Source organism: Dunckerocampus dactyliophorus, chromosome 15, assembly GCF_027744805.1.
Source record: "Dunckerocampus dactyliophorus isolate RoL2022-P2 chromosome 15, RoL_Ddac_1.1, whole genome shotgun sequence".
Classification (NCBI taxonomy): Eukaryota; Metazoa; Chordata; class Actinopteri; order Syngnathiformes; family Syngnathidae; genus Dunckerocampus; species Dunckerocampus dactyliophorus.
Genome location: NC_072833.1, coordinates 14,476,918 through 14,504,239, shown reverse-complemented (window position 1 = coordinate 14,504,239; position 27,322 = coordinate 14,476,918). Strand labels below are relative to the sequence as shown.

Sequence of the window (27,322 nt, the reverse complement as noted above, 5' to 3'; positions counted from 1 at the left end):
GCAAACCTACACCACATGCAAAACCAGTCAGGTTGACAACAACTGAACCATAGCACATCTCCAATGACACAGCCCCACGCCTCACCTTCAGTTGTGTGTGTACTGCAAGTCTCGTGTGTTTGTGTGCATAATGACTCATGGGAAAAGCCGCCCGATGGATACCCAAAACATCGCCCGTATGCTCCAGTGCACATGCAGGAGACAGCACCCACATGCAGCGCACAAGTCACTGCTGACTGACAAAACTTTTCCACACACAAAGCAGTACACTCCAGGTGCACACACTTGCACTGTCAGTAAGCCGTTTATACTGTTAATCATTGGTCAAACAAAAAGAAGCTCAAAAAGTGTGTGTAATGTGTGCAGATTCTAAACACACCTAGGCAGTACACAAGATTCAAGATTCAAGAGTTTTATTGTCATATGCATGGTAAAACAGGCAGTTATACTATGCAATGAACACACACACCCTGCCCGGATGTAACACACACCACGCTTCGGACTTAAAGCCTATTAGTAGATACCACGCCCCCAAATTACCTCCTAAATCCACACACTGGCACACATATGCACACACAGTGTGAGCTACCCCATATGTTTGGGGAGGGGGGATAAATCCACATTGCCTCTAAGTGTAATGCATTAAGTCCTATAGCTCCCTGTTAGCGCTGGAGCCAGGCCTTGCAAATAACACACACATTAGCAGATTGCTATTGCATTTGATCACTGTATTCTTCTGAGTTTTAGTTACATTATGAATCAAAATATCATACAAAGACATCCTCTTCTGGCTTCCCGTCTAACGGCCTATTTGTATCGTCCATGCTGCTTGCAATCCACACACACTGCGCTTAATATTCCTGCATTACGTCCATTGTGAGTCATCGGGAGCAGCAGCATTTTAATCTCATGAACTGCCGGATCCTATTTCAATTCAGTTCCATTTTGGCCAAGGGAGGACAGATGGGGGGTTATATAAGGAGCACTTAAACTGATGAGATTGCTCGAGATGCTCTTTGACGTCACGGCACCAGCGGGCCGATGACGTGGTACCTCTGCTGTCCAAAGCCCAATGCATTACTTACGACCATTAACTTGTTCATCCTTGTGTCTTTTGAGTCTGTCGTCGTGTTTTGTTGCAACATCATTTCCACATCAGTGTGGGACGCCTGCCTTAACTAAAAGATGAAAGTGTATGGTTTGTGTGCAACTCTAGAGACTCTCTCTATTCCCCCTGTACGCAGATAGACACACATGCACACACATAGCCTCAGCAGACACCTAAATTATGATAATGTGGTTTGCCATTAATGTATCCTTACAGCACTGTGTGTGTGTGTGTGTGTGTGTGTCCCAGACAGGGTGAGAGGCGAGGCAGCTACCGTACAGAGTCTCATTCAGTACACCGTTGTCTACCATTGCACACAAAAATACACTGCCTGGAAAAAAAACCTCTCACTGAGCGAGAGCAGTTTCTCATTTGTGAAACAACTGTGGAAAGACACATTTTGTGGTCGCGGAAAAGATGTCAATCTGTTTCGGAAAGGTGACATAATCGGAATGCATTAAGCATGAGAAAATATCTAAGATTGCTTAAAACACTAAAATCGGGTAAAGAACTGTCCAACTCATTATTAAAAAGTGCACAGTGGAGGAACTATGCCCAGTGGTCCAAATCTTCCATCATCAAAACAGGGTCTTGGCGTGAAATTAACACATCTCTGGACAGACATAAACGTTTGCAGAAGCTTGTTGAAATGATGCCACAGCAAATGAGTAATCACAGCTGAAGGTGGGCCAAGAAATATTAGAGCGTGCCATTTGTTTTGGCCAGGCAGCGTATATCAAACAAGAAAAGAGAAGCTGTACTGAAAATACAAGACAATACATGTAATCGCCAGCACATTCCAAAGATTCTCAATGGGGTTAAGGTCTGGACTCTGTGGTGACCAAGCCACGAGTGAAAATGCTCTTTCACCATTTGAGCCCTGATGGATCCTACAACTTTTGTGCACATAACGTTGTTGAACTGCAGCATCAGTGTGAATTCACACCACTTGTCAAAGCACACCATTTTGGGTCAGTTCTCAAAAAGCCCCTTCTCATGAAAGATGTTGCTACACTCCTCCTGTGCTCTTTCACCGCAGCCATGTTTGTCTTCCCTCATCCTTCCTTCTCTCCCTGCACCTAATTTCCACCTTACACGCTAATTAAAAGCGACCACAATAAAGCGAACAGAGGGGGTGGGAGAATGAGAGTGTGTGTGCACAGAGGGTGAGATTTAATGAGTGTTCACACACACAAAGACCACTTCTACAATGTAGTATTAACACACAAATCTCTAGGAGCAGCACAGTACAGTAGCACCTAGACACAATAGAAAGTGTATGCGTTCATCTGTGAGAGAAGTTTCCTTTGTTTCCTATTCCTGTCATGAAGGCTTTCCTTTAACCCCTACCCCCACCACCACACGCACACGCACACTTTAGACAGACACAGTTATCAGTTCCATTCAGAGGAGCCTCTGTGCACATTTTCCCATATGGTGCGCCACTGAGGTGTAAATGAGCTGCATCTTTCGATGAAAAACTGGTTGAGCCAAAGGCAGTCAGCGCAAACAGGCTCAACCTGATGAGCGAGAAAAAGGGAAAGTATATTTGCGTTATAATCCAGGTAGTAAAGATACATAGCAAAAGCAACACAACAGTTGCTGAGCTGGCATATACAGTACGTACGTAACGCATGGAAACTGTTGAATTACTCTTTTATTTAGTTTAGTCTCTCTCATTTCTGTGCGTGTGGGACCCATGCACAAATACGGCAACACATTACATGTGCACAAATCCTCCTCGTGCTCTATTATGTCTAGTTATTGATTGTATGAGCAGACACTAAGTAGAATGACACAATTAAAGATGTTAATACAAGATAATACACAGACACGCACACACACAGACAGAAGTATTGATCAGCTCATTATTACTTTTATTTTGGATCTTCTAATCAGTCTGAGCAAAGAGCCCCGACTCGCTGAGGTCTGTCTCATTCATGCATGAAACATCCGCAAGGTCAACACGTGGAGAGGATGCCGTCGCTGCCTCAGCGTGACCTTTGACCTTGCCCCAAATCTGGGATGCTGCTGGGTTAAGTCCTGAAGCAGATGGATCAGCCTTGCATTTGTATTAATAATGAACTAATTGATTACTAATTTCATGTCCCCGCACAACTGTAATTCAAATGTGTTGGACAATCATTAAATGACTTCCCTTTGTTATTCGCTATTCTCCTTCGCATCACCTTCAGTAGCAACATGATTGATGATGGTCCCAGACAGTGATCACAAGTAGAAATGCACAAACAAATCGGGGAAAAAAACATTTGCAATCTCGAGTCACACTAACATGCAATCTATTTCCTAAATGATGCAGATTTTTTAAACTTTACTTCATCACTACATCACAAACAAACACTGCCATTGTAATCAAGGACTCAGGCAGTGTTGTTGTTGGCACAACGGCCATCACTTCCTCCTCGCTGTTCACACCATTCAACAGCGAGCCTCGCCGGCCAGGGCAAATTGGCTGCGCTGCCCTGGTTCTACCCGCTGGCGGTCGACACCCTCTACTTAAAACCATCAGCTAAAAAAAAAAAAAAGTCTCAATTGGATTTTTGAATCGTGCAGCCTTTGCCGCAGCTATAGAACTTATCCTGTAGGGTATGACGACAACTACACCTTTAATTCCATCATAGCTCTTGTAAGGATGGTTTGATTTGATAAAAAAAATAGCTAAAAGGCTAGGCTGCACGTTAACTCAAAGTTAAATTGAAAAAGTGCTCGAAAACTCCACGGCTTAAGTGTACCCGCCTGTGTCTAAATGCCCAAAACTGTTCTCTATGAATAATAATTGCTTTCTACTTCTATCTGATAGGATTTCCATGCAACGGAGGGCTGGAAGGAAAGCAAGCTGATAGCTTGGAAGGAATTCCAATGAGCTGATGATTAATGCTCGAGGTGCTATCTTCCAAAACTCTAAAAGCATTTTAAAACTCCAGAGAAACAGCAGCGAGCGACACAAGATGGGTGACAGTGGAACCCGTTTATGTTTATGCAAGCCTCGGACAGGCTGACATAAGCGGATGGGGTGCACAGTCATCCTGCCTTGTCGTCATTCCACCGATATTACAATATTTTATATTCTGTGTGTGTGTGTGTGTGGCCTTTTGACATCTGACTCTGGCTGACCTTCACTCTGCGAGCTTACAGGAGCGCCTGTGTGGGCTGACCCTTGGCAAATAACAACGTGGGGGAGTGCTCCAACCTCAATGTGCGTGTACAGCGCTAATGGAATTCCCTGAGGGGCGGCTTAATGTCAGGGCTACACAGGGGGCGCATTATGGGTAAAAGCATGAAGAAGCGAGGTAATGTTTTCATGTATCCTGTATCGATTTGTGTCTGCTACCTGTTTAGGTAACAAACAAGGTGGGTCTGAAATACTTGTGCCCTCTTCTGGTTGCTTCCAAATAGTGAACTCCATTAGAGCTGCTACAATTTCATCGATTAAATCGAACAAGCTTCAGATTAAGCAACTGAGAAAATAATAGTAGTACTTTATTAATCCCACAGCAGGGAAATTCACCTGTTACAGCAGCAAGCAAGATACACAAGTAAGAATGCATAGTGATATAGTGAATACAAAATGGTTCAGGTGTTGTAGAGCCTGACAGCGGTCGGTATGAAGGACCTGCGGAACCTCTCCTTCTTACACCATGGGTGTAACAGTCTGCTGCTGAAGGAGCTGCCCAGGGAAACAACAGTGTCATGTAGCGGGTGAGAGGTGTTGTCCATGATGGATGTCAGCTTAGCCAACATCCTTCTCTCCCCCACTTCTTACACGGAGTCCAAAGGACCGTCCAGGACAGAGCTCATGACCACCAGCTGTCCTTCAATACGTCTTCTTTGACTCAATAATACAGTTCAGCAATTGCTGTTTGTGACATGTACATGTATACGTTCTCCCAGGCAATTCGTACTCTTTAGCAAACATTTCTAACATTTCTCGAAATGGCTTTTCAACAACATTGAGAGGTTGCATTTCTTTTGCAGTGTAGCGAGCGACACTGTCTGTGAGTGCCCTGTTTCGTTTTATATTTACTTTTCCGATCAAGCCCCTCATTAAGCACTGACTGTCGTGTTGAACGCTGTGCTGCACCGCGCCACACTGGAGCTGTGGCATTTGGCTTAGAAACTGTGGCTTTTGTGCCTTCAGTTATATTAGCGTTTGCTTGCTAACTTGGTAACTGCTAGCACGCTTTCTGTGTATCCACTCACTAGTAGCACCGCCTCCACGTACTGGGGGACATGAGAGGAGGGCTCACTCGCTCCGTTCATTCCACTATAGAACCAATGTGCACAGACACATGCAGAGTGAACCCTCTTGTCATCCAGCCTGTGTGGAACAGAGAGACGATAAAAACAAACAGGCATACATGCACATCTTGTTAAATTATCAACTTATTTTTTTTTGTCGTTTGATTAATCCATTTAGTGATTATCGTGAGAGGCCTGGTGACATCCCTTCAGAACTCCATTATGTCTCTCTATTGCTTCAACATGAAACTTAAAAAAATATTCTCCACACTTTTTGTAAATAGACACTGGCCTGTTTCTGAGCCAAACAAAGACAAAAACAGGAGAAAAGTCAAGCATATCAGAGCAAGTTAAAACAGACGCCAAAAGCCCTAGTGAGGACTCCTTTCCCATGGTAGCACCCAACCACACTAGCCTCTTTCAGCAACAGTATGATGGGAAAGTAATGGGAGGAGAGTGGGACAAGAATGGCAGTGAAATGGAGAACAAGATGCAAGGATGAGAAAGTTCTCCCTTGTTCTGGCATATAAGCCTTCCTTTTTATTTACAATACAGCGGCAGCACAAACACATAATCCACTGTAAGTCCACATGTGTTGTCACCAGCACTCTCCAGCCTGAACCTCCAGTGTGAAAGCATGTCACGCTGAGGATTTAGCACAGCATAACTGGACAAAACACCTGACGACAGCATCAAATCCTCTTGTGACTACTAAGAAACAACAGCAGCCCTCCCATGACAGAGTCTACTAGTTTCTGTTTTTATCTCCTGCATGTAGTAGAACAGAAGCGCTGAAAGGCCTGTGTCTCTCAGTGGGACTTAATTCCCCTTTTTTCCATAAGAAACCACCATCCACGCCCACACAAACACATAGTTTGCCTCTAGCCAAGTGAAAATATTGGCACTGAAGCGCGTGAAACAATAAATGTTCGTGACTAGAGCGACTCATGTTTGAATAAAGAGTCCGCTAAGCTCCACTTGACTATAAACACAGTAAGGCTGCACCATTGTGCAAAAAATATGAATCACAATTTTCTTGCTTAGAAATGAGATCGCAATTCTCTAGGATATTTTTTTTTTTTTTTACATATGTTTATGACCATGTGCTTTGTTGTAAAGAAAGCACACAGTTTTTATATTGTGATTATCACCATTATTATTATTATACTCTTCACTGTGCATGTGAATATTCTCATTCATGCAGGTCATTGTATTTATTCTCAGGGCATTGAATTGATCACAACTGGACTATTCAGGCTGTCCCGAGCAGGCTTAATCAGTTCATGTTCAAAGACTAGATAAGTCTTCTATCTTCTATCTGGTCTTTCATGCTCAAAGACTAGTTAAGTCTTCTATCTAGTCTTCTATCTTCTATCTGGGGGGGGGGGGGGGCAAAACGAAAACGACTTCAAAAACAACCTGAACAGTCCAGTTGTGATCGATTTAATGCCCTGAGACTTCTCATTGTCTTGTTCTGCTTTGAAGAAACTTCCAATGATGTTTATGCCGCTCTTCATGGGAGGTCCCGAAAGTACAGTTAGCAGGTTTCTTCTTTAAAATACAAATTACTAGAAAGACAACATAATCCATCAAGTGACAAACATGGCATGGTCGCTCACTCCACAAGTCAAGAGAAAAAGGTCAGTCAGTTAATGCGATTGCTTCTCCTGTGAGCTGATGAATGATAGCCAGCGCGCCTCGCTGGCCAAGACAGTGGGGTCAATTCAGCCTGGCTGGGGAGGCTCGCTGGAGGCGGAGAGTTAGGAAGAAGTGTCGGTCGTCATGTTAAGGCTAGGTCACAACCTGATGTATAGTTTTTTAGCCATGCCATTTTTAGCATTCCCCAAATTGCTGCATTTTTGTTTGTTTGTGGAGAACGCAGTTGTGGTGACCATGAAGGAGTAGGAATTCGACAAGCAAGGACGTACGAAATATCTGAACTTGCGTTGGCCGCACTAATTACGTATGTGGGGTGCACATGTGGCGTACGACTAGGGTTGGGCATAGAGTCTCGAGCATCGATTGGAACTGGGACTAACATTCAGATTCTCCCGCCATCGTTTAAAAGTTTTTATTTACATTGCTAGTTCCGATGTCCATTTCACCGACTGCAAGAAATAGCCCCGAACACAAACAAAGAAGAAGACGGCCGGCGAGCACCAGCGACAAGGAAGCAGCTAAAAAGAATGTTCACACATTCATGGTGTGGAAATAAGAGTACCTCATCTTTGATGAGCTACGTCGGACTTCCTAAGCAATCGGAATCAATAGTCAAGGGACCTTCTCAACTCACCCAACACACTTCTGGCCTTTAAAATAAGAGCGCTATCCTTGTTTACATGTGTTAACAAAATAAGGGTGAATAAAAAATAGCTTACACCAGTGCTTCCCAAATAGTGGGACGGGCATGAGAGGCAGTGGCAATGGCAGTGTTAGTGCAGACCTGCCAACATGTATGAATTTGTCATACTCCGCATTCAATTTAACTCTTGAACACGCAGTTTCACTGCTCTCCATTTTGTTGCATTTCGCTGGTTTCAGTTTCGAGTTCAGTCTGTACAGTACAGACAAATAAATAGATATTACCAGTTTCTCAATAGTATATCAAATCGCGGGAGGGTGAAAAAACAATTATGTCCCCCAGTGGGGGTATGACAGAAAATAATCAAGAACCACTGGTTTACACAAACATTGAGGCAGAAAACAAAGTATACTACTTTCCATAAGTAAACATCTTTTGTGAAAGTGTACTGCTGTAAAAACAAACTTCATAACTTTTATATTCATGTTGAATTGTTTGATATTTATATACTGGTTGAAAATACCCCTGTAAGAAATAGTAAATAGTAAAGTTGATAAAAAGTTCATATCATTAAAAACTTCATTGAATAGTTCAGACAATTCATCCAAAAATAATTCTGTTTAGCACCCTCATTTAAACCATGCAAACTTTTATGAACCTGCCTTTTAAAAAAAGCATCGGAATCGAGAATAGTTAAGAACCGGAATCAAAACGAGGACTCATATCGGAACCGGAATCATTAAAATTTAAACGATGCCCAACCCTATGTATGACACACATAGGAGTCCGCAAGTGCGACATATGAAAAAATGGACATTTTGCCCGAACCTGACACCAGCAAAATGTACGAAAGACACACGTTGGCCGAAGTGCGCAAGTTTGTCTGGCAACCTGAAAAAACGTAAGCGCCTGTAGAGATTGTTAGACATGACAAAGAACCTCTTTAGCCGGTCTACGGCCAGTCTACGGCTCAAAAATCAGCACGTCACTTTCAGCACGTTTCTTGCGTTTTTTTGCACGTAGACAGCCCGTAGGAGCCCGTACAACCGGTTGTGACCTAGGCTTTAATGCAAGTGCAGTGTGAGTACTTAAATTTAGATATTAGATTGGCTGTCAGTGTGAATCGAGATTTGTTTTTGATCTCATGTGCAGCCCTAAAACACAGAAAGAAATAGGACTGGTTGGCAGTGGACAGACACTTGTGGTGCCGTTAAGAGCAACATAATGCCTGCTAATCGTATGTGCCAGGAGCTCAACTGTAAATGGATCCATGCAGCCGCCGCCCTGCTGGGAGCCAGACCCCCACTCCCTCTCCTTGTGGTGCCGACACCCTAACGAGTTTCACGTGAGGAGCATTAAAAAGTGCTGGCTGACCTGTGGAACTCACTCTGATCCAGTCACAACACTACTATAGCCGGCCCTCTTCCTGCTTCCACATTGCAAGCCACACCCCACGTTTGTGGTCTAGTTACATTAGCTGTCATTGAATGTATAGCCTAGAGGTCAGCAACCTTTAGAATCAAAAGAGCCACTTGAGCACATTTCCACCAAATTAAAATCATTTGGTCTCTGAGACTGCTTTTGTGTACGCGCACGAACTAAAGGCGTGCACATACAGTACATACCAGACAGCGGTGAGTGAAAGACATAAACGCCAGTAATCTTATTTGGCAATTTTTACAGTTTAACTTCAAATTGTGGCAAATGTAATATGCTTTGTTTGAGTTTAGTTCCAACCAGTCCAGGGTATACCCCGCCTCTCACCTGAAGACAGCTGGGATAGGCTCCAGCATACCCCCGCGACCCTAGTGAGGATAAGTGGCATAAAAGATGGATGGATGGATGAGTTTAGTTCATCTGGTTGGTTTTGGGGTTTACTGTGGCATGCTATATTTGGTTGACCACTGGTGGCAGTATCCCTCACTACATCGCAGTTCACCTTTCACGGATTCGCTGTTTCACATATTTTTTTAAGTGCAATTTTGCATATTTTTGTTAACAGCGTATGAGCTCGCATTGTGTTCTGCGTCCTTGTAGTGTATTAGAGCGATGTAGTGGTGCTCTGTTGTATGTGTCTGTTATTGTATTATTGTATTATTGTGCTCCCAGCAGAGGGCGTTGTATACTCATGTGAGAGTTGAAGACTTTGGAGTCATCCCTCCACCTTGCCTGTGTTTATGTGCCTCAACGAGCATATTCGGAACCCACAGTAGACAATGGCCGGCTAAATATAGAACCACAACAGTCCTTATTGGCTAAGGGAGAACCCGCCCATTGCGTTCTGTGTCCTGATTGTCTGTAGACCGTTATCAAGCAATCTCCTTCATGCTGTTTCCTGTTGTGGTCAATGGTTGCTAGCAAACTAGCTAACCGCCAATAAAAAATATATAGGGCGCCATTACAGAATTAATGAATCTTCGGTTCAAGGAGTAGGAAGAGGAGGAGGAAAGTACGACGGCAGGAGCAATAAGTTTTAACAAGATACAAAAACGCTACAGCCGAACGCCCCCAGGACGAGGCAGAGGAGTGAAATACGCGTGAGTTAATCACTTAATCATTTCTGTGTCCAAATTCTGTTAAAATGCAAACAAAATTTGAACTTTGAGAGTGTTTAAACAACAGAGAAATGTGAGAAAATGTTAATGCATGTCTGAAAAAAAGTGTGTAAAAGTGTATTGTGAGGGGTTTTACAGCCTTAAAAAGTATAATAATTGTAAAACATTAAGTTGGCTACTTCGCAGATTTCACTTATTGCGGCCTAATTTGGGAACCTTTTCCCCCGCAATAAACGAGGGAACACTGTAGGGGTGTAACGTTCATATGGATGTATTGAACCGTTTCGGTTCTGCATGTTCGGTTCGGTCCACTTGCGTATCGTTTCAATTAGATTTTATGCTATTTTTCTCATTATATATTTGTTATCATCATCCTATTTGTACAAACAAATGTACCTTTCGTTGTACCAGGCATTAAAATGGAGCAATAAACTGAAGAAACAAGGGTGGTCTCATCATTTTTTCCATGACTGTATATGATTAAAGTCCCTCAATACGAAATACCATCACGTCCTCACTTCAGCCAGAAAGTTATACCAGCACTTTATGAAAATGCTAAAAGTGATGTCGTCAACGAGCTATCACATGTGTCCTCTATTTCACTTACGACAGATGGTTGGATTTCACGTGCAACAGAGAGCTATTTAACTGTCAATTACATTTTGCTACAATGTTTTAAACAATTGTCTAAATACAACTGTTTATTTTATTATTATTTTTCTATTTAAAAAAAACTCAAGAGTCTAATTTATTTGAAACATCATCCAAATGGGTCGCTTTTTATTTTTTTTTTTAAGTTCTGTTTGCATTTTTTTTTTAAATATAAGCATTTTTTCCCTTCTTTTTTGTACCGAAAATTAACCGAACTGAGCACTTCAAGAAACTGAACCGAACCAAAATTACATTTTAGTGTACCGTTACACCCCTACTGCATGTACTGTAGGTGTGGAAGTGACAGGGCTTCGGTTAGGGGGACGGGGATCACACGGTTTTTACGGTGTTCTTATATTTTTTGGTTTATAAAAATTTTATTTGGTGCCGAAGACATACAGCACCTTTAAGGCCACACCACGAGGGCACACACACCTGACCACTTGTTTATATAACATGGACAATCTTTGATTTTTGCGTTTTAACTGCTTCTCTCTCATGCACGGTAATGCGGGGGTAAACGTCACAAAAGGCCTACCTATGTATGTTTTGCACAAATATAGGACACTGTCAGTGTCTGTTGTCAGGCTAGTTGCGTAACCACACACACACGCACACACACCCACACCCACACACACAAAAAGCATACTTACACAAACTGCTGCCTTTCAAAAATGTACCTTGAACATTTATAGCATGCAAGAGTGTGAATTCCAAAGGGTTAATGCTCAGTGCGGAGCGCAGCACTGGAGCAGAGCCCATTAGGGGAGTCATGAAGGTCAACAGCGGACACACACCGTGACGCAACCTCCACATCTTTTCCTCCTCACCGCCTCTGGGTGTAAATACCATCCCATGGTTGTGGCCTTCCTCTTTGTCCAACAAACTTGTGATGAATATTTTTGTTATGATGGAGCTCTCCTCTCTTTCTCTCTTTCTCTTTCCAACTGTCCTTCATTTTGCACAAAACAGGAAGCCTGGCCAATCTGTATCGCTGACCCCGTGGGTCACAAAACAAAGAGGGAGCTTGTTAGAGAGCAGGGCTTGTCTTGCAGTCACACTTGGTTCAGTTGAACCCGCTTAACTCCGTCCCATTTATGTGGACAACTTCATCACGTACCAGTTAAATTTTAATGTCCGTGTTGGCTTACCTTCCCCACTCTCCCTCTGCAACCAAACTGCCTGCAATGCTTTGACTGACTGAAAACAAGCACCAATCAGAAGGTGATGTCATGTTTCATCGCATGCTTTCCTTTCAAAGCGGGTGCCTTTCTTTTCATCCTGCACAAAAGTGCATACGACGACGCCGTTACAAAATCATGGTTGATCATAAGTGTGGATTTACATGACCCATTCAACCCATTTAAAGACCGCTGTGCAGTGTGACGTCTGCACTTTTGACATTAGTAGAAATGGAGTGTCTGTGTGGCTGCGTAATTCTGCTGCGCCACCTATCATGCTGCACCGGTATAGACAACAGATAAAAGACTGTGGACCGCTTACAGTAATTTCGGTCCCGCTTATGTCAACAACCTGTCTATATGAACCAACTCATCAAGTTCTGGTCAGCCGTGTTAAGTGCCTTCTTAAGCTGACACTGGCATAAATGGTCGACCACTTTTGTGGACAGGGGCCATTTCTATGAAAAATGGGTCAGTTTATGTCGACATGCGTTGTAATATTGTTAACCGTCTCATTATCGCTAAGCAGCACAAAACGACAACAGCGGCATAACTACTGTCTATTTACATTAAATTGTGTAGATAGTGACTTCCTGTTCAATGCAAAGTAAGCTTCAAAATAAAAGCACAGCAATATTAACCTGGATTCTATCACAGCACAATACAACCATTTCAATTTTATAAAGATTGTTACCCGCCGGAAAAAAGATTTGCACCTCTTAATCAAGATTTATTGTGATTGTAGTCAAGAGTTAATTTTAGCTTGATGGTGTTTTTCTGCTACTTTCACAAACAATAGTTTAATCCATTCAACAATAACATGCGAATAATAAGAACATATATTAACATAAAATAAATGTAACCTTGTCATTGTGGTTTGAACTGCATACTGGGAGTTTATAATATATTGACTCGCACATGTACTGCATAATAATGTATGAAACACATCACTTTTATTTGCTGGACTTCTCAAGTGTGCACTAGACTAGACGGCACTTTTAACTGTTTATCATAATTTGCACAAAGCTTTTCATTATTGCTGCTACTTCCTCATTTTTTAGTTCCTTTACGTTTTTTTCCACGTTTCACCTGCATTCATGCCATAATGATTGTATCTGGTTTAGGGTTAGGGTCAACTGCTGCAACTGTGAATTTCTCTTGCAAATGATCTCGATAGCTAGCTAAATAAGGTAACCAAAATATTAGAAACACATACCTGTATGCTGCAGCACTGTGTAACAGCCCCACAAAAACAAACACGTTGTTTAGCTGATTATCTTTGTAAAGAAAGGTGTGTGTGTGTGTGTGTACTTAATGTTGTGTTTAGTTAGTCTACTATAAAGATCTGCACCAAGAGGCTACTAGAGCTACTCACCTTGCAATCCGCTTAGAGTCGCTGCCCAGGAGGCGCCGGGGAGCAGACAACACACCAGGAGTAGGATACACATTACCCCGGCAGGACTCATCATAACTCGGCCGTGGAGTGGAGGTCCGCTCGCTTGAGATATTTTCTGCGGTTGTCGTCCCAGACTTTCAGCTCCAGTGCATCCTCATTCAGGTTCTCGGTAAAGTTAAGAATAACACAGGACGGCAGCACTTGTCAAATTCCTGTTAAAACATTGGGAAGAGAGCTCCTGTCACATTGCTCCTGTATGTGCGCGCTCTGCACAAAGCGCGCAAGCAAGAGTGCGTCTACTCATTCATGGCAAATGTGTCGTTTTTGTGTGTCAGGAGGCGATCGGACGTTGACGTTGTATTATCTGCGAGCAATGCCGGTTAGAAACTGCAAAAAAGTAATCCAAAGTCTCGTCATCTCTCGTGGGATTAGTCAACAATATCCGGGATGAGAATAAAATGAAGACTGGCTGTTATGTCTGATTCCCATAGACTAAAACGAGTGGCTTTTCTGTGAAATAGTATGTGGAAATCGCACGGGGGAAAAAAAAAAGTAAAAGGATGTCGAGAGTCCGGTGATCAAAGACACAGCACAGCACTGTACGCCTCTTTGAAGACGATGTGTTGAGTGGTTAAGATGGAGAGAGCGACCACTTGGCCCCGCCCCCCGGAAGAAGCATCACCACAGGTACCGTGGTGACGCCGAGCGACCTGGATATAGATTTTTTTAATCACTCAATTTATCTATAAGACACAGTACATGGTCAGGATTCCCAATACCGACACTGATACCGATACATTTTACTTTAAGATTTTCACCCCCCAAATATTTTTTTATCAACAAATTTATTTGAAAACATTTTAACAAAATATATTGTTGTATATATAGCAATATAGGGCAATGTCCCAATATCAACAAAATACAATACAATTATTCTCTTTTATAACATGCAGTTGTTTTGGCAAAATAACATTAATTGTGCAAAATAACTTGGCTTTTTAATTGCCCCCAAGTCCTTCTGTGTCCAATTATCCCCGAGTATTGTTATATAACAATGTCAATCAACACACAACCAAAAAACACACAGACATTTGTGAAATTAAACGTAGAACTGAAAAAAATCGGTCACCGCTATAGTATCGACCCAATACTGCTATTACCACCCTTGGTATCAATACAGTCAATACTGGATCGATCCGTCGACCTCTGCTATTTTGTGGACACATTACACGCGCTTCGAGCATAAACGTAAGTATGTTTATTCCATCTATTATCCTTTATTCAAATGTGAAAAAAATAATACTGTGTATTTATTTTGTCTATTGAGTAGCCAATATTGGCCGTTCACCGACGTATTAGTGACGTTTCAATTAGCCGACGTTGACATTTATGCTAGTGCTAGTGTTGTTAAAGTAAGCCGTCTTTACTTATAAATCTGTTTTTTCAACTTGACTTATTGCTCTTGGAGGTGTGTAAAAGTTGACTTTGTGTAATTGTCTGTAAAAAGGCTTCTTTAAATGAATACAATATACATTACAGTATATATATTTAGCGACTAAAATGCGAAGGCTGAATGTGCAGAGGAGTTTAACTACTCACGTCTCCGTTATTATTATGATTATTCTCCTTTAATTGCCTTTGTAAAGATTGTGAACTGCACATCATCAATTTCCTTGTCAGCAGTATGAACATTTGCAGCCTTTTTAAATAATACATTTAGCATGTAATCAGATGTTCTATGTCAAATTTGTAACTATCCCTAACAGTGTGTTTTTAGCAAATGGTGATGTGTTTTTACAATAGAGGCATATTAACTTCTGTATGACGGCTATAGCCGTTATGCCCCTTTAGCACTCACCTGTCAATCATCTGATGCCATTCTTGTGGGCTCCGAATAGTAAAGATGATTAAACAGTAATTGAAAAGCCAGTGTCCCACTTCAGCTCCACGGGGTTTATTAGCTGTGATTGAAAGAAATTTCACAAGTCACTTGTCGTTTCTTTATTTAAAAGAAAAAAAAATGCACTGCTTTCTGTTGGCTGCCCTTGGTCTCCTATGAAGAGGCTGGCAATACGTAGGGAGCAATTTCATGGGGCAAAGGAGCAGACATGTACCCTGAGTCTCACACAAAAGAGAGGGGTCACGGAGGAGCCTGGATTAAAGGATTTGTGAGCCCAAGATGGCGAGTCAGGAGGAGGGAGAGGGGTCAGAGGTGAGCGAAGGACGATAAAGAAAAGCCAAGAATGCGGCCAAGAAGTGAACGGTGCCGTCTCTAATCGAGCCTGATTAAACTCACAGAGAACAAAGCTCATCTAAAGGCAACTAACTGCATTTGGATGACTAAACATCACTCTCGCCCATCACAGTGAATGTACAGTATATCTGTGATAGCCACTGCTAGAGCTTGGGCACCTTGAATCAAGTCTGCATGACTTTTGGTTAGGCAGCATATTTTTCTTTTAAAGCATATTTAGACAGACGAATCGCGAGTGGATAGTCAAAAATAAGGAATGCATCTCACTTCACAAGGTTCTCTACTGCCCACTTGTGGACAGGTGAAGCAAATGCTAAAAAAATTATACACAGTTGAGCACTGCTATTGGTGGAGGTTATGGTCCGAGACCCCCACAAATAGCGAAAAAACATATAATGGATGTACCTGTGATGCCTATTTTTTACACGCTAAGCCAGGGGTCTCAAACTCGTGGCCCGTGGGCCATTTGCGCCCCGCGACTTGTCTTCAAATATGACTGTAATACGGCCTGCGACAAGCCAATGTTACTCGTAGGATGCACACATAAGCCTACACTGAGCTAAGAGTGAGTGAGTCACTTAAAAAATGTGGTAAAAAAAATTCCACCCATTTTCTATACCGCTTGTCTTCATTAGGGTCACAGGTAAGCTGGAGCCTATCCCAGCTGAATGCAGCAAAATATATACTGTGAAATTATTTATTTATTTATTTGAGTCACCCTATTACTGTATTAAAATATTATTGTTATTGTGAGCCATGTATCGCATGTCGTATCATGAGGAACCCTGAGATTCCCAGCCCTACTCCCAATACTTGATGCGGCCCAGCCTCACTCAGACTCTACCTCCAGCGGCCCCCAGGTAAATTGTGTTTGAGACCCCTGCTCGAAGCCCTATAATGTGCCACACACTTATTAAACACATTTTAAATTGTACAATTTATAGATAGTACACAAATGAATGATAATGAAAATTCCATCTGTTCAGTAGAACAGATGGAATTTTGTTGAATGTGTTCTTATGCGTAGATTTCACTCTAATATCATCTTCAACGTTCACAATGATTCCTGCATAAGGTTCTTCACGCGAGTTAACAATGCAGAATTGCCCAATATTTTCTCGCTTTCTATCCCTTCCCCAACCTCCCTTTCTTCTTTTTAGGTATTTTGGCTGTTTTTCAGGGTCTGCATGACGCTGTGCTTTGTAGCGCCTTTTCTTCTGCAGATAGCGTACCATTCCCTGACAAATACGCACATGTTGTTTTAATCAATCCTTTTAAGGGAAGTATAAGAACTGTTGCAAAATGGTAACAGAGTGGACAGTAACATGCTGGACATTTTAGACTAAAGTTAGCCATTAATACTCCTGAGATGAGTAACATGCTGGAACCTGGCAACCACAGAGAAGGTTTACAACATATTTATTAACCACATTTTAAAATTTGCCAAAAATAGTCCAATTTATAATCTTTTGGGAGGAGGAGTTCTTCTTTACCACATCAGAGAGACATTCTCTAAGATTGAGAAAGAGTAGAGTGAGGAGGGATATTTACTCTGTTTCTTGTACAACATTTTTCTCCAAATATATTTAGTTAATTTTTTAAGTTCATGTAACCTGAGGAATGGTCATTGGGTGTATTTATGTTGGTGGATTTATGTTTGGAGAGAAAAAGCATGGCTGAAGACTTTTTATTAAAAAGAAATCATCAAATATGCGAGGCCGTGAACGCTGAATCACGAATAGATGGGTATCCACTGTATAACATGAGCTATAGTTTACATAATGCACATTATAAACAGATAAAGCAAGCAGACAGACTGACACCCTCCACTATTATTAACGTGCTGAATTGAAGCGCACATTTGCATACATTGAGTGCCGAGGTTGGCATAAATTAGCTGCAGACCTCAACCAGACAGTAGTATTCCATTAAAGGGATTGCCATGGGTGTTTATTTTCCCCTCACATTAATATTTACACCCTCATATAAGGAAGATGCAATATGTGACCCCACACGCTTATGCATTATTGCATCCAGCCTGTAAGCATTTAAGAACTTGGATCACTCTTTTACTTGAAAATGTGTGTATTGGTTTTAATCCAGGTCACAGTGCATGTGTGTGTGTGTGTGTGTGTGTGTGTCTGTTTGTGTGTGTGAGGTTTAGTGTAGGGTTAGGGCATGGGGTCACTAAAGGATTTATACCCCTCAGAAGCAAATGGTCACATTGCAACACATTTAGTTGAAAACTCTCATTTGCTCAAATATAAATAGTATGTCCACTCCTGACCAATGGCCTTCCCCTGCCCTGGGTTGACTTCACGTCCCTGTATCCCATGACTGCACTTTCCACCTCTTTTTTTTGTGACGTCCCCATTCCCTGGTCATGGTGGGTAGAGGTGTAACGGTGCACTAAAATGTAATTTCGGTTCGGTTCAGTTTCTTGAAGTGCTTGGTTCGGTTAATTTGTTAAAATGTAAACAGAACTTTTTAAAAAAGAAATAAAAGCGACGCTTTTGGGTGATATTGAATCAGTCATCAGTCACGGAGCAAGGAATTGGAACAAAACTTTCACCTCTGATGTTACAACAGTAGACCTTGCTGTGTAAGTGGCTGATGTAGGTCTCAACATTAACCCCAGGTAGCCCTCAAAATTGGATTAGGGCTTGAAGTTAAAGCACTGAACTGGCCACACGCCAACATAATCATCCTTGAATGCATACATTGTTATGCAAAATGTGCATATTATGACATTATGGCATTAAAAATCATGCTTCTTTCTGCAGGTTGCTTCAACCCAGTCTCCATTCTGCCACCAGGCACGAAGTCTCCCAGGAAGTCTGAAGGCTTAGAAAGCGGCCCAAAGGAACCTCGCCTGGCACCACAAAATGTAAGATATTTTCTGACCTGTGAAAGAGTAATCCAATTATTGAATACCAGCCAATCCAAGGGAGTAGTCAAAATACAGACCTGATCATTGCTAGAATTAGCATTTTACACATTTGGATCTTAATGAGGTTTTAAGTAGAGCTACGATATGCAAAAGCAAGAAGGGGGATTGAGACAAAAAACATTTGCAACTTGTAATAAAAAAAAATTCAATAGGTCGTTTATCACCTGATCAAAAGTTTAAGACCACAGGCTATAAAAGCCAAAATCTGCTCAAAATTTTCATTTTCTGTCAGGCATTCACACTGTCATGCCCTCCTGATGGCTAAAGCTAAGAAGCTTTCTCTTTTTGAACGTGGTCGGATTGTCAAGCTGCATAAGCAAGGCCTCTCGTAGCGTGCCATTGCTGCTGAGGTTGGGCGCAGTAAGACATTCATTCATAAGTCATTCTACATTTTTTTGAAAGATTCTGAGCATTATGGAACAAGTCAAGTAGTAGACCCAAAAAAATCACACCTGCGCTGAACCAGAGGGTCCGATTGACTGTCCATCAAGACACAGGGCAGTCTTCGACCCAAATTAAGGCCCTTACTGGTGCCGACTGCAGCGCAATAATCATCAGACAACATCTGTGGGAAAAGGGTTTAAAAAACCAAAAACGTATTCAAAGACCTTGTCTCCTTCAATGCCACAAAACTGCCCGTTTAGACTTTGCCAGGGAGCATCAAACATGGGACATTGAAAGGTGGAAGAAAGTTTTATTCTCTGATGAGGAAAAATGTAACCTTGACGGTCCAGATGGCTTCCAACGTTACTGGCATGACAAGGAGATCCCACCTGAGATGTTTTCTACCCAGCACAGTGGAGGAGGGTCCATCATGATCTGGGGTGCTTTTTCATTCAGTGGAACACTGGAGCTTAAGGTGGTGCAGGGTTGTAAAACGGCGGTGGATTACGTGCAGATGTTGCAGCGGGCATCCCTCATGACTGAGGGCCCTCATCTGTGTGGTAACAGCTGGGTTTTTCAACAGGATAACGCTGCAGTTCACAATGCTCGCTTGACCAAGGACTTCTTCAGGGAGAATAACATCACTCTTTTGGACCATCCTGCATGTTCCCCTCATTTAAATCCCATAGAGAACATTTGGGGATGGATGGCAAGGGAAGTTTTTATAAAAATGGCCATCAGTTCCAGACAGTTGGTGCCCTTTGTGAAGCCATCTTCACCTCTTGTAGCAATGTTCCCACGAGCCTCCTGGAAACACTCGCATCAGGCATGCCCAAACCAATCTTTGAAGTGATTAACAAGAACGGTGGAGCTACTCATTACTGAGTCCTACTGAGAACATTTTTGGTTCTGGTTTGGAGAGTTTTTTGTTATTTTCTGAGCGATAGTCTTAAACTTTTGATCAGCTGATAAACAGCCTATTTCAGTTTAATTGTTGTTTTCAATAAATTACTTTTTCAAAGTGTTTTTTGTCTCACACGCCCTTCTTGCTTTTGCATATTGTAGCTCTACTTAAAACCTCATTAAGATCCAAATGTGCAAATTGCAATTTGTAGCAGTTTTTCAACTGGTCTTCAGATTTTGATCAGGCCTGTATATGCACACACCATGTCCAATTATACAGTTAGTTCCATGTATGGCTATAAATTTAAACACGCTGTAATTCTTTTTAAAACACTGACAAAGAAATTCACCCTTCACAGAGATTTTAAAATAACGAGGAGGAGTAATGACTACACATCCATTCTGTTGTATTGTGGTTGACATGAATGACACCGTTACCGGCTCCTCCTGGTAAAAGAAAGGTAAAATGTAATTAACCGGCACCGCTCTAACCCGATTGCTAACATGTCACATCCTGGTGGATTGATTCCACAGCAGATGGTGTTATCAATTATTGAGCCCGAGAGGACGACACTGGCCTCAATCAGATTAAGTAGATTATGCCAACATTAACCCCCTTAACAGCCACGCTCAGTTTCTATCTGTCTATGCACTGTATGTATGTATCTGTTTGTATGTTTCTGTCTGTCTGTGCCTCTCACTTCTCTTGTTCACATCCCCTGGGTGCATGCATGTGCACTTGCTTAATGTATGCATATATCTTTAAATGTGACCTAAATACGCTACACACTCAGCCCTCCACGTGATATCCCACTCTGTACTCCGGTGCCAGCCTTCCACTCATCTCAATGCAAATGTCCTCTTAATCCAATAAAGCCACCCTCGCAGTGTGGAAGAGGCCGAGAGGGGTCGGCCAGAGCCCTCCGCCCTGCTGCGATCTAATTGTTGAAACAAGTGTGGTGCTGCAAAAGCGGAGTTCCTCGTCTTGCTGTGACATCAATAGTGTGAGGGGAGCTGCAGCGTATAAATCTTAGAACGGGATTGTGAAGGTTGGTGGGGGGTGGAGGAGACGGGAAGCAAATTTATAATCTGCCGACATCGTGTTTAACAAGAACATGGTGGATCACTTTAATGTAGGACATACTGTACTTGGCATGGGGTGACCCACATGATCTGACCGCTATAAGACATATAAATGTCTGTACTGTCAGTTTAGCTGTATGTTGTTTTGATCCACAGCCAGTTCCCTGTCAAAAGAAAAGCACTAAAATCACTATTATGGACACATTTGCTTTTGTAGCGCTAACAGCTGGCGTGCCCAGAGTGTGGCCATTTTCGACCAGCAGCACATTTTTTATTGGCCCTCAGCATGGCCGTGAAATACAATTTTGTAATAATAAGCTATATTGTTAGGTATTACACTAATAACAGTTTGTCAATTACAACACAAAGCTAAAATATCATAGACAGGGGAACCGCTTTATCTCGATGGCCCTCGGACCCTTGATTTGGGTCGTCTGATTTGACTATCAACCGTGGCAGTCAAAGCTTATGAAAATGTCATGTGATCAAGAGTGTACCATTCTAACTACATAGGGGTGCCCACAGCTGCTGCTGAGCATACATTTTTACGTCTTCGTTTTTGTCATGCATAGCCTATTTTGATACAAAATCATCCCAATATGCCTAAAAATGGAAAATGACGGGTGTTAAACAGAAGACTTAATGAGTCGCCAATGAAATCTGTTTATTTGTAGGGATTTCCAGTAGCTGTGCTGTGTGGTGTGTGGTGTGTGTCAAAGTCTTCACACCAATGACAATAAACTTTTCATACATGCTCACTAGGGGTGGGCATCTCTGGCCACCTCATGATTCCATGCGATTATTGACATTTATGAATCGATTAATAATCGTCAATGTCTGCATCATGATGCATCTAAGAATCGATTATTTCCCCCACCCCTAATCTTTCAATGGCTTACAATTGAAAGTAAATAAATGGATGTAGAATCTAGGTTAATACTGCCATGCTTTCATTTTTAAACGTATTTAGCAGTGAACAGGAAGTAACTGTGTGCACATTTTAATGCTATGTAATAAGATTTTTCACAGAAATTACCCATTTGGGTCTGAAATTATGTCGACAAAAGCAGTTGACCATGCGTGTCAACTTAAGCGGGCACTTTTTAGAAATAATAACACGTGGACCGCTACTTGATGAGGTTGACGTAGATGGGTACACTGTAGCTTAGCATGTATCAAGCTACACTGGATTGGTTTGAGCTCAGTCATGCTGGAACATGAAAGGAACTCCCCCAAACTGGTCCCACAAAGTTGGAAACACACAATTGTTCAAAAATGTCAGTCTTCTTCGAGACAACAAGGAAAATATCACGTTTTAATCGTCCCTGCCGGTTCTGTTGTGGACCAGAGCAGATGTGGAACATTCCAAAAAAAATACTTTGCATCGACACTGTGTAAAATCACATTGGTATAATTACCGTACACAGTAGCCAGGGATTACAATGACATGCCGGGAGCAGATTAGTTCATTCAGTGGATTCAGTGTTTGATCACAAAGATTATAGCTCACTATAGATCACTGATTAGGTAATTTAGTGCACATATGTGCAGCTCCCTGCAGTCATCATAGGCTTCAGGCTATCCTTGTGATGTGCAGAAGAAGTGTAATTGGAAATGTTCTCGGTGTATGTAGGGTACAGTGTCTTGTTGAACATGCGCCTCATTAAGTGATGCTACACGCAGCGTTGAAGGCTCTCTCCGTTTGGGGGTGGATGTAATTATAATATTTTCCCTATTTACTATATCAAGGTTCAAGCTGAACCTTGGTAAAGTCCTCGCATAGTGTCATTAAACAGACTTGAACAAATGACTGTGGTTGATGATGGTTTTGGCATTAAATATTCTAATGACCTCTGTTGTATTGCGATGACTGTTGAGCTCCTTACAGAAGATTTGGTAGATACATCTCTTTCGACAGCACAAACAGGTAGTTTTTCAGTGGTAAATTCAACCTGACATAGCAGTGTTCCACCTCGGGCAAAAGTGGCTGAATGCCGATTTGCAGCAGAGGACTGGGGGGATGGAGACAAATCACCAATAGATGCCAGAGCACATTAAATCAGTGTAGCCAGTCACTCAACCCCGCTTCTCTTGAAACGTTGTGACTTTTTGCTTGAATATCTAGTAAACTTGACCACTGACATTAAAAATCTATTTCAGTACATTATGGGCCTGATCTACTAAAGGCTTCCATGCATAAAAACACGCGCAAACTTGATAGGGGGCGCAAAGCTGATCTACTAACAGAGTGCACCGAGGATTGCGTCTGTCAGATGTACAATCCATGTTGCGTTTTGCCTTCATGGATATACAGAATATATGCAGATTTTCATAACTCACACAATACTGGGAGGAGGAGATGCAAATGTAATCATTTAGAACCTTCAATGTCATTTGTCAAACCCTGAAACTGTTTGCAGTTGGTATTTTTGCATCTATTTCTCTCAAGTTTGGAAGGCAGACGCAAACCACAGCATGCAACCACAGGTGCAATGGCAGACAATTGAGAGACACAATCTTCTGTGCAATTGTCAGAAATAAAAATAGTACAGACTATTAGTAGTTGTCACCTCATATTTGGTCGCAAATGCTAATAAAATGTGGGAATTCATAAAGGTAAGATTTGATGATGTTATTGCTTTAGTTAGTGCTTTTAATTTGATGTTGTTCCTGTCTTAGTTTTATGCAATACATAGTAAATAAGATAAATTTGATTGCTATAATGTAGGCGCTGAACTATTTACATTCGTTCTTGTCTTCAGTCATGATCAGCTATGGAGCATGCGCGACAATCCTTTTGCCAGCAGCCCAGGTTCTTGCGTTGTTTGACACGCACTGTTAACTGGTTGCTAGTCTTCCAATACCTGGTGCAAATCTCTACAATCTATTAATCTAAGGATTTACTATTCTTATCAAGCCAGGAGACGGCTACTGCAGCTGTATCTTTCGTTTGGCAAACCGGATATCCGGTCGCATCATATCATTCACAGCCCTAGTTGACATGAATATCATAACCTAATCAATCCTAAATTTGCAGCGTTTAATAGTTTATAGTGTAAATCCTGTTTATTAAATGACAAAATACACTAATATAACATTGTTATGATAATTCAATGTTTCTGCTGGAATTCACCAGTGTGTTTATTTGGCTCCTTCACCAAGACCTCCAACATCATGGCTTACGGCCTCTCTGCTCCACCAAACTCCCCATGGTGACAGCCGGCAGCAGACGCAAGATTCTCTTTTAAATAGGGCGATCCGCACCACTTTTGCGCCTGTTAAAAATTGCACAAGCAATCATAGCAGATGACCTGTAACACACCCACTAATAGTGTGTGCAATTTTTTTGTTTACTCACGCAATTTAGCGCCTGTTATTTGAGATCTTAGTAGATCAGGCCCTATGTGTTTTGTTGAAAGAAACATATACTTAGCCTAGATAAAGTGAATACATTATGGGAATGATTTATATGTTTTAATGTTTAATATTTAATAGACTATAGATGGTTTTCAGCTTGGTGGGTTTACTTGATGTATTCCAGGCTTCCATCGCCAAATCTTTCCTCAGCATCTTGTCTGTCTCCCTCTAGACAGACGCAAAGTAGGCTTGGGGGAGTGGGGAAATACTGTATGCTGATGGGGGGGGTGGAGAGAAAGGTGTGAAGAGCAGGTCTCTTTCTTATACACACACACACACACACACACACAACTGCTGACAGTCTTTCCACACAAACTCCTCCTGGGCTCTCTGCAGTTTAATTGGTGTAATTATATTAGCATAAGGCCGGACTGTTTCAGGGCACACCACACACACACGGCCGTGACGAAATTTTAATAGGCAGCAAATTGAATATTCTAATATTCAATAGTTCTCCTGCTGAGTGCCCTGAAGGCATGCTCTAATCATACTCTGTATATTTATTTTGTCAATTGCCACCAGGTCATGCGTTCATATTCTGAACAAAGATTAATGACTATATAGATTTGTCGGCTGCCGGGGGGAGGGGTTAAGATGATAAAAATGAGGTGACATGAAATTACATGAAATTTGACTTCTCTTTACATTATTTCCATATGTTTTTATTGGTCAGAATGTAGCTGCTGTTGACTGTACAGAGGATGTGCATTGATACAATGCATTAAAAAAATGTGAATCATGATTTTGATACTTAGAATTGACATTGCGATTCTCTGGGACAATTTTTTTCCACGCACACACACCAGGTAAGGGCCATGTGCTTACGTTTTAAATAAATCACACTGAACACCGGAAGAACAGTTAATGGGGGAATTATGAAATAGAAATTAATAGAAAGACTGAAAATAATCTATCAAGTTAAAAAGAAGGCACACTGGCTCACTCCACATTACATTCATAAAGACAAGTCCCTGTCCACAGGGGAACGTTCCTGAGAGTTTTTTTTGTGGCGGGTTGAAAAAATGTTGTGTCCATACTGTGCCGGATTTGTAAATCGGGAACAAATCACTGAGTGAAAATGATGTAATACACAAGCACACCTACGTGTGGCACTGTGAAGAAAAACACAGCCGGAACCACGTGACACACCAAATCATAGAAGAGGAAAGAAAGTCAGTCGTCTTATGTTTTTCAAGACTTCCGGGAGGAGGAATTACTTCTGCGAGTCATTATGGAGTGTAAGTCAAAAAAATATGACCTGAAAACGTTTCTGTGTGGATAGCCCCTTAATGCAATCTCCCACAAACTGACATTGAAAGCCTTTGAGACTGACCGATGGCGTCGGCTGTCAGTGTGTACAACCAGTGCAGCGCAACCAACTTGCCCTGGCCGGTGAGGTTTGCTGGAGGAAGTGTGGATCGTCATGCCAATAACAGTGCAGCGTGAGTGTTTGAATACAATGGTAGCACTGGTTTCTCATACAGCTTGTTAAAGAAAATGTTCAAAATTTGATAGATCGCATGTTAGTGTGACTCCAGATGGCTTTTTTTTTTTTTTTTGTACAGCCCTATTCTGATTCAAATATGACACTATCCCATTTTGCATATGCCATTTCAAGATGTTTCCACTCTTGGACAGACATGAAATCCTCTACTGTTTAAGCCCATATACACTAAGCCCTTCACATATTGATGAAGGCCTATGAACTCACCTCACCTACGCCATCCATCCATACATCCATACATCCATTCATCCGTCCACCCACCCGCTTTTCTTTTCCCGCACATAGCCGTGCCCCTCGCCTTAAAAATGAAATCTGAATTCTCTCTCTGTCGTTCTCTTTTTATTGATGAGGGTCTCTAGGTCTTTTGTTCATCCACCCGCTCATGTGGCCTGCTTCCGTTGCTGTGGCAACCGGCTGTATACACACACACACACACACACATACACACACACACACATACTGTTGCTTCGGGAGGGAGACAAATGGAGATGGAAAAAGGGAATGGGATGCACTTGAGAGGGATGAGCTGCCGCTTCAAAGTCAGAGGGAGGAAGACAGTGAGTTAGTAAAGGACACAAGAGTGGCTAATAGAAGGTTGAAAATCTGTGCATTTTGTTTAGCTCTGCAAACCAAATTTCTTCAAGAAGAACCTGCACAACGAAACCCCCAGAAGAGCCCCAATTAGACTGAGTGCTGCCACCTCAAAGGTTGACTTTGAAAGTTGAAACCAAGAGAGACAAATATTGTCAAAACAAGCTAAACAAGGATCGAGACAATAAATATCGTCATCTACGTCTGAACAGCATCTTCCTCCCGCCAGTCATCTGTGTTTGCCATGTTTGAGGCCCTGTAGGAATCCAAACCCCGCAGACAAGCGGCCATCTGCCATCTTGGCTCCGCTCCAGTGAAGCTTTGCCAAGCCAGAATGGCGCCTGCTGAAGCACAGGGCAATAACTCACTTTTTTACATTTTTAAAGTCTAAAAGCAGACTATTTAAACCTAGAATCATGCGAAGATTATTACAGACTGCGGGCTCAACTTTTAAGTCAATTAGTGGATGTTTTAAATTTGATTTAAATGACAATTTCAAATCTAAATGTATCTAAAGCCTTCACTGTTGTTTCCTACATGCTGCATTGCATTTCCTAATAATATGATTATATTAATCCTTGTCTGGAGTCCCTACTGGTGATAAAATCTGCATTTATGTTGGGCCTATTTCTCACTTTTATCAGGTCAAAAGGATTAAGGGGGTCTCATGTACTATGTCTATATAATTACAGATTACATGTGATTGATTACACAGCACACTCAGATGTGTATGCTGCCGTAATCATCGTCCCCACAGGGGCTGACTTTCTCTTATAACTTTAT

General features: G+C 41.8%; 2 protein-coding genes across 12 annotated transcripts in view; one reads left to right on the top strand and one right to left on the bottom strand.

Moving 5' to 3' along the window:
* The window catches only part of sema4f (sema domain, immunoglobulin domain (Ig), transmembrane domain (TM) and short cytoplasmic domain, (semaphorin) 4F), a 38,759-nt gene extending 24,676 nt beyond the window's left edge, over positions 1–14,083 (bottom strand). For both annotated transcript variants that reach the window (XR_008573859.1, XM_054800793.1), the window contains exon 1: positions 13,433–14,083. Coding sequence is in view for 1 of the 2 variants with exons in the window: in XM_054800793.1 (XP_054656768.1) it covers positions 13,433–13,526 (94 nt within the window). In the remaining variant the exon portion in view is untranslated. The remainder of the gene's footprint in view (positions 1–13,432) is intronic.
* Positions 14,084–14,622: 539 nt separating this feature from the next.
* The window catches only part of m1ap (meiosis 1 associated protein), a 45,466-nt gene continuing 32,766 nt past the window's right edge, over positions 14,623–27,322 (top strand). For 5 of the 10 annotated variants that reach the window (XM_054753271.1, XM_054753277.1, XM_054753278.1 and 2 more), the window contains exons 1-2: positions 14,623–14,701; positions 18,491–18,594. The gene's annotated coding sequence lies outside the window, so the exon portion shown is untranslated. Of the gene's footprint in view, positions 14,706–16,461; positions 16,568–18,490; positions 18,595–20,303; positions 20,406–27,322 lie in introns of all 10 variants that reach the window. The other 5 variants (XM_054753276.1, XM_054753275.1, XM_054753273.1 and 2 more) reach the window with 5 other exon arrangements.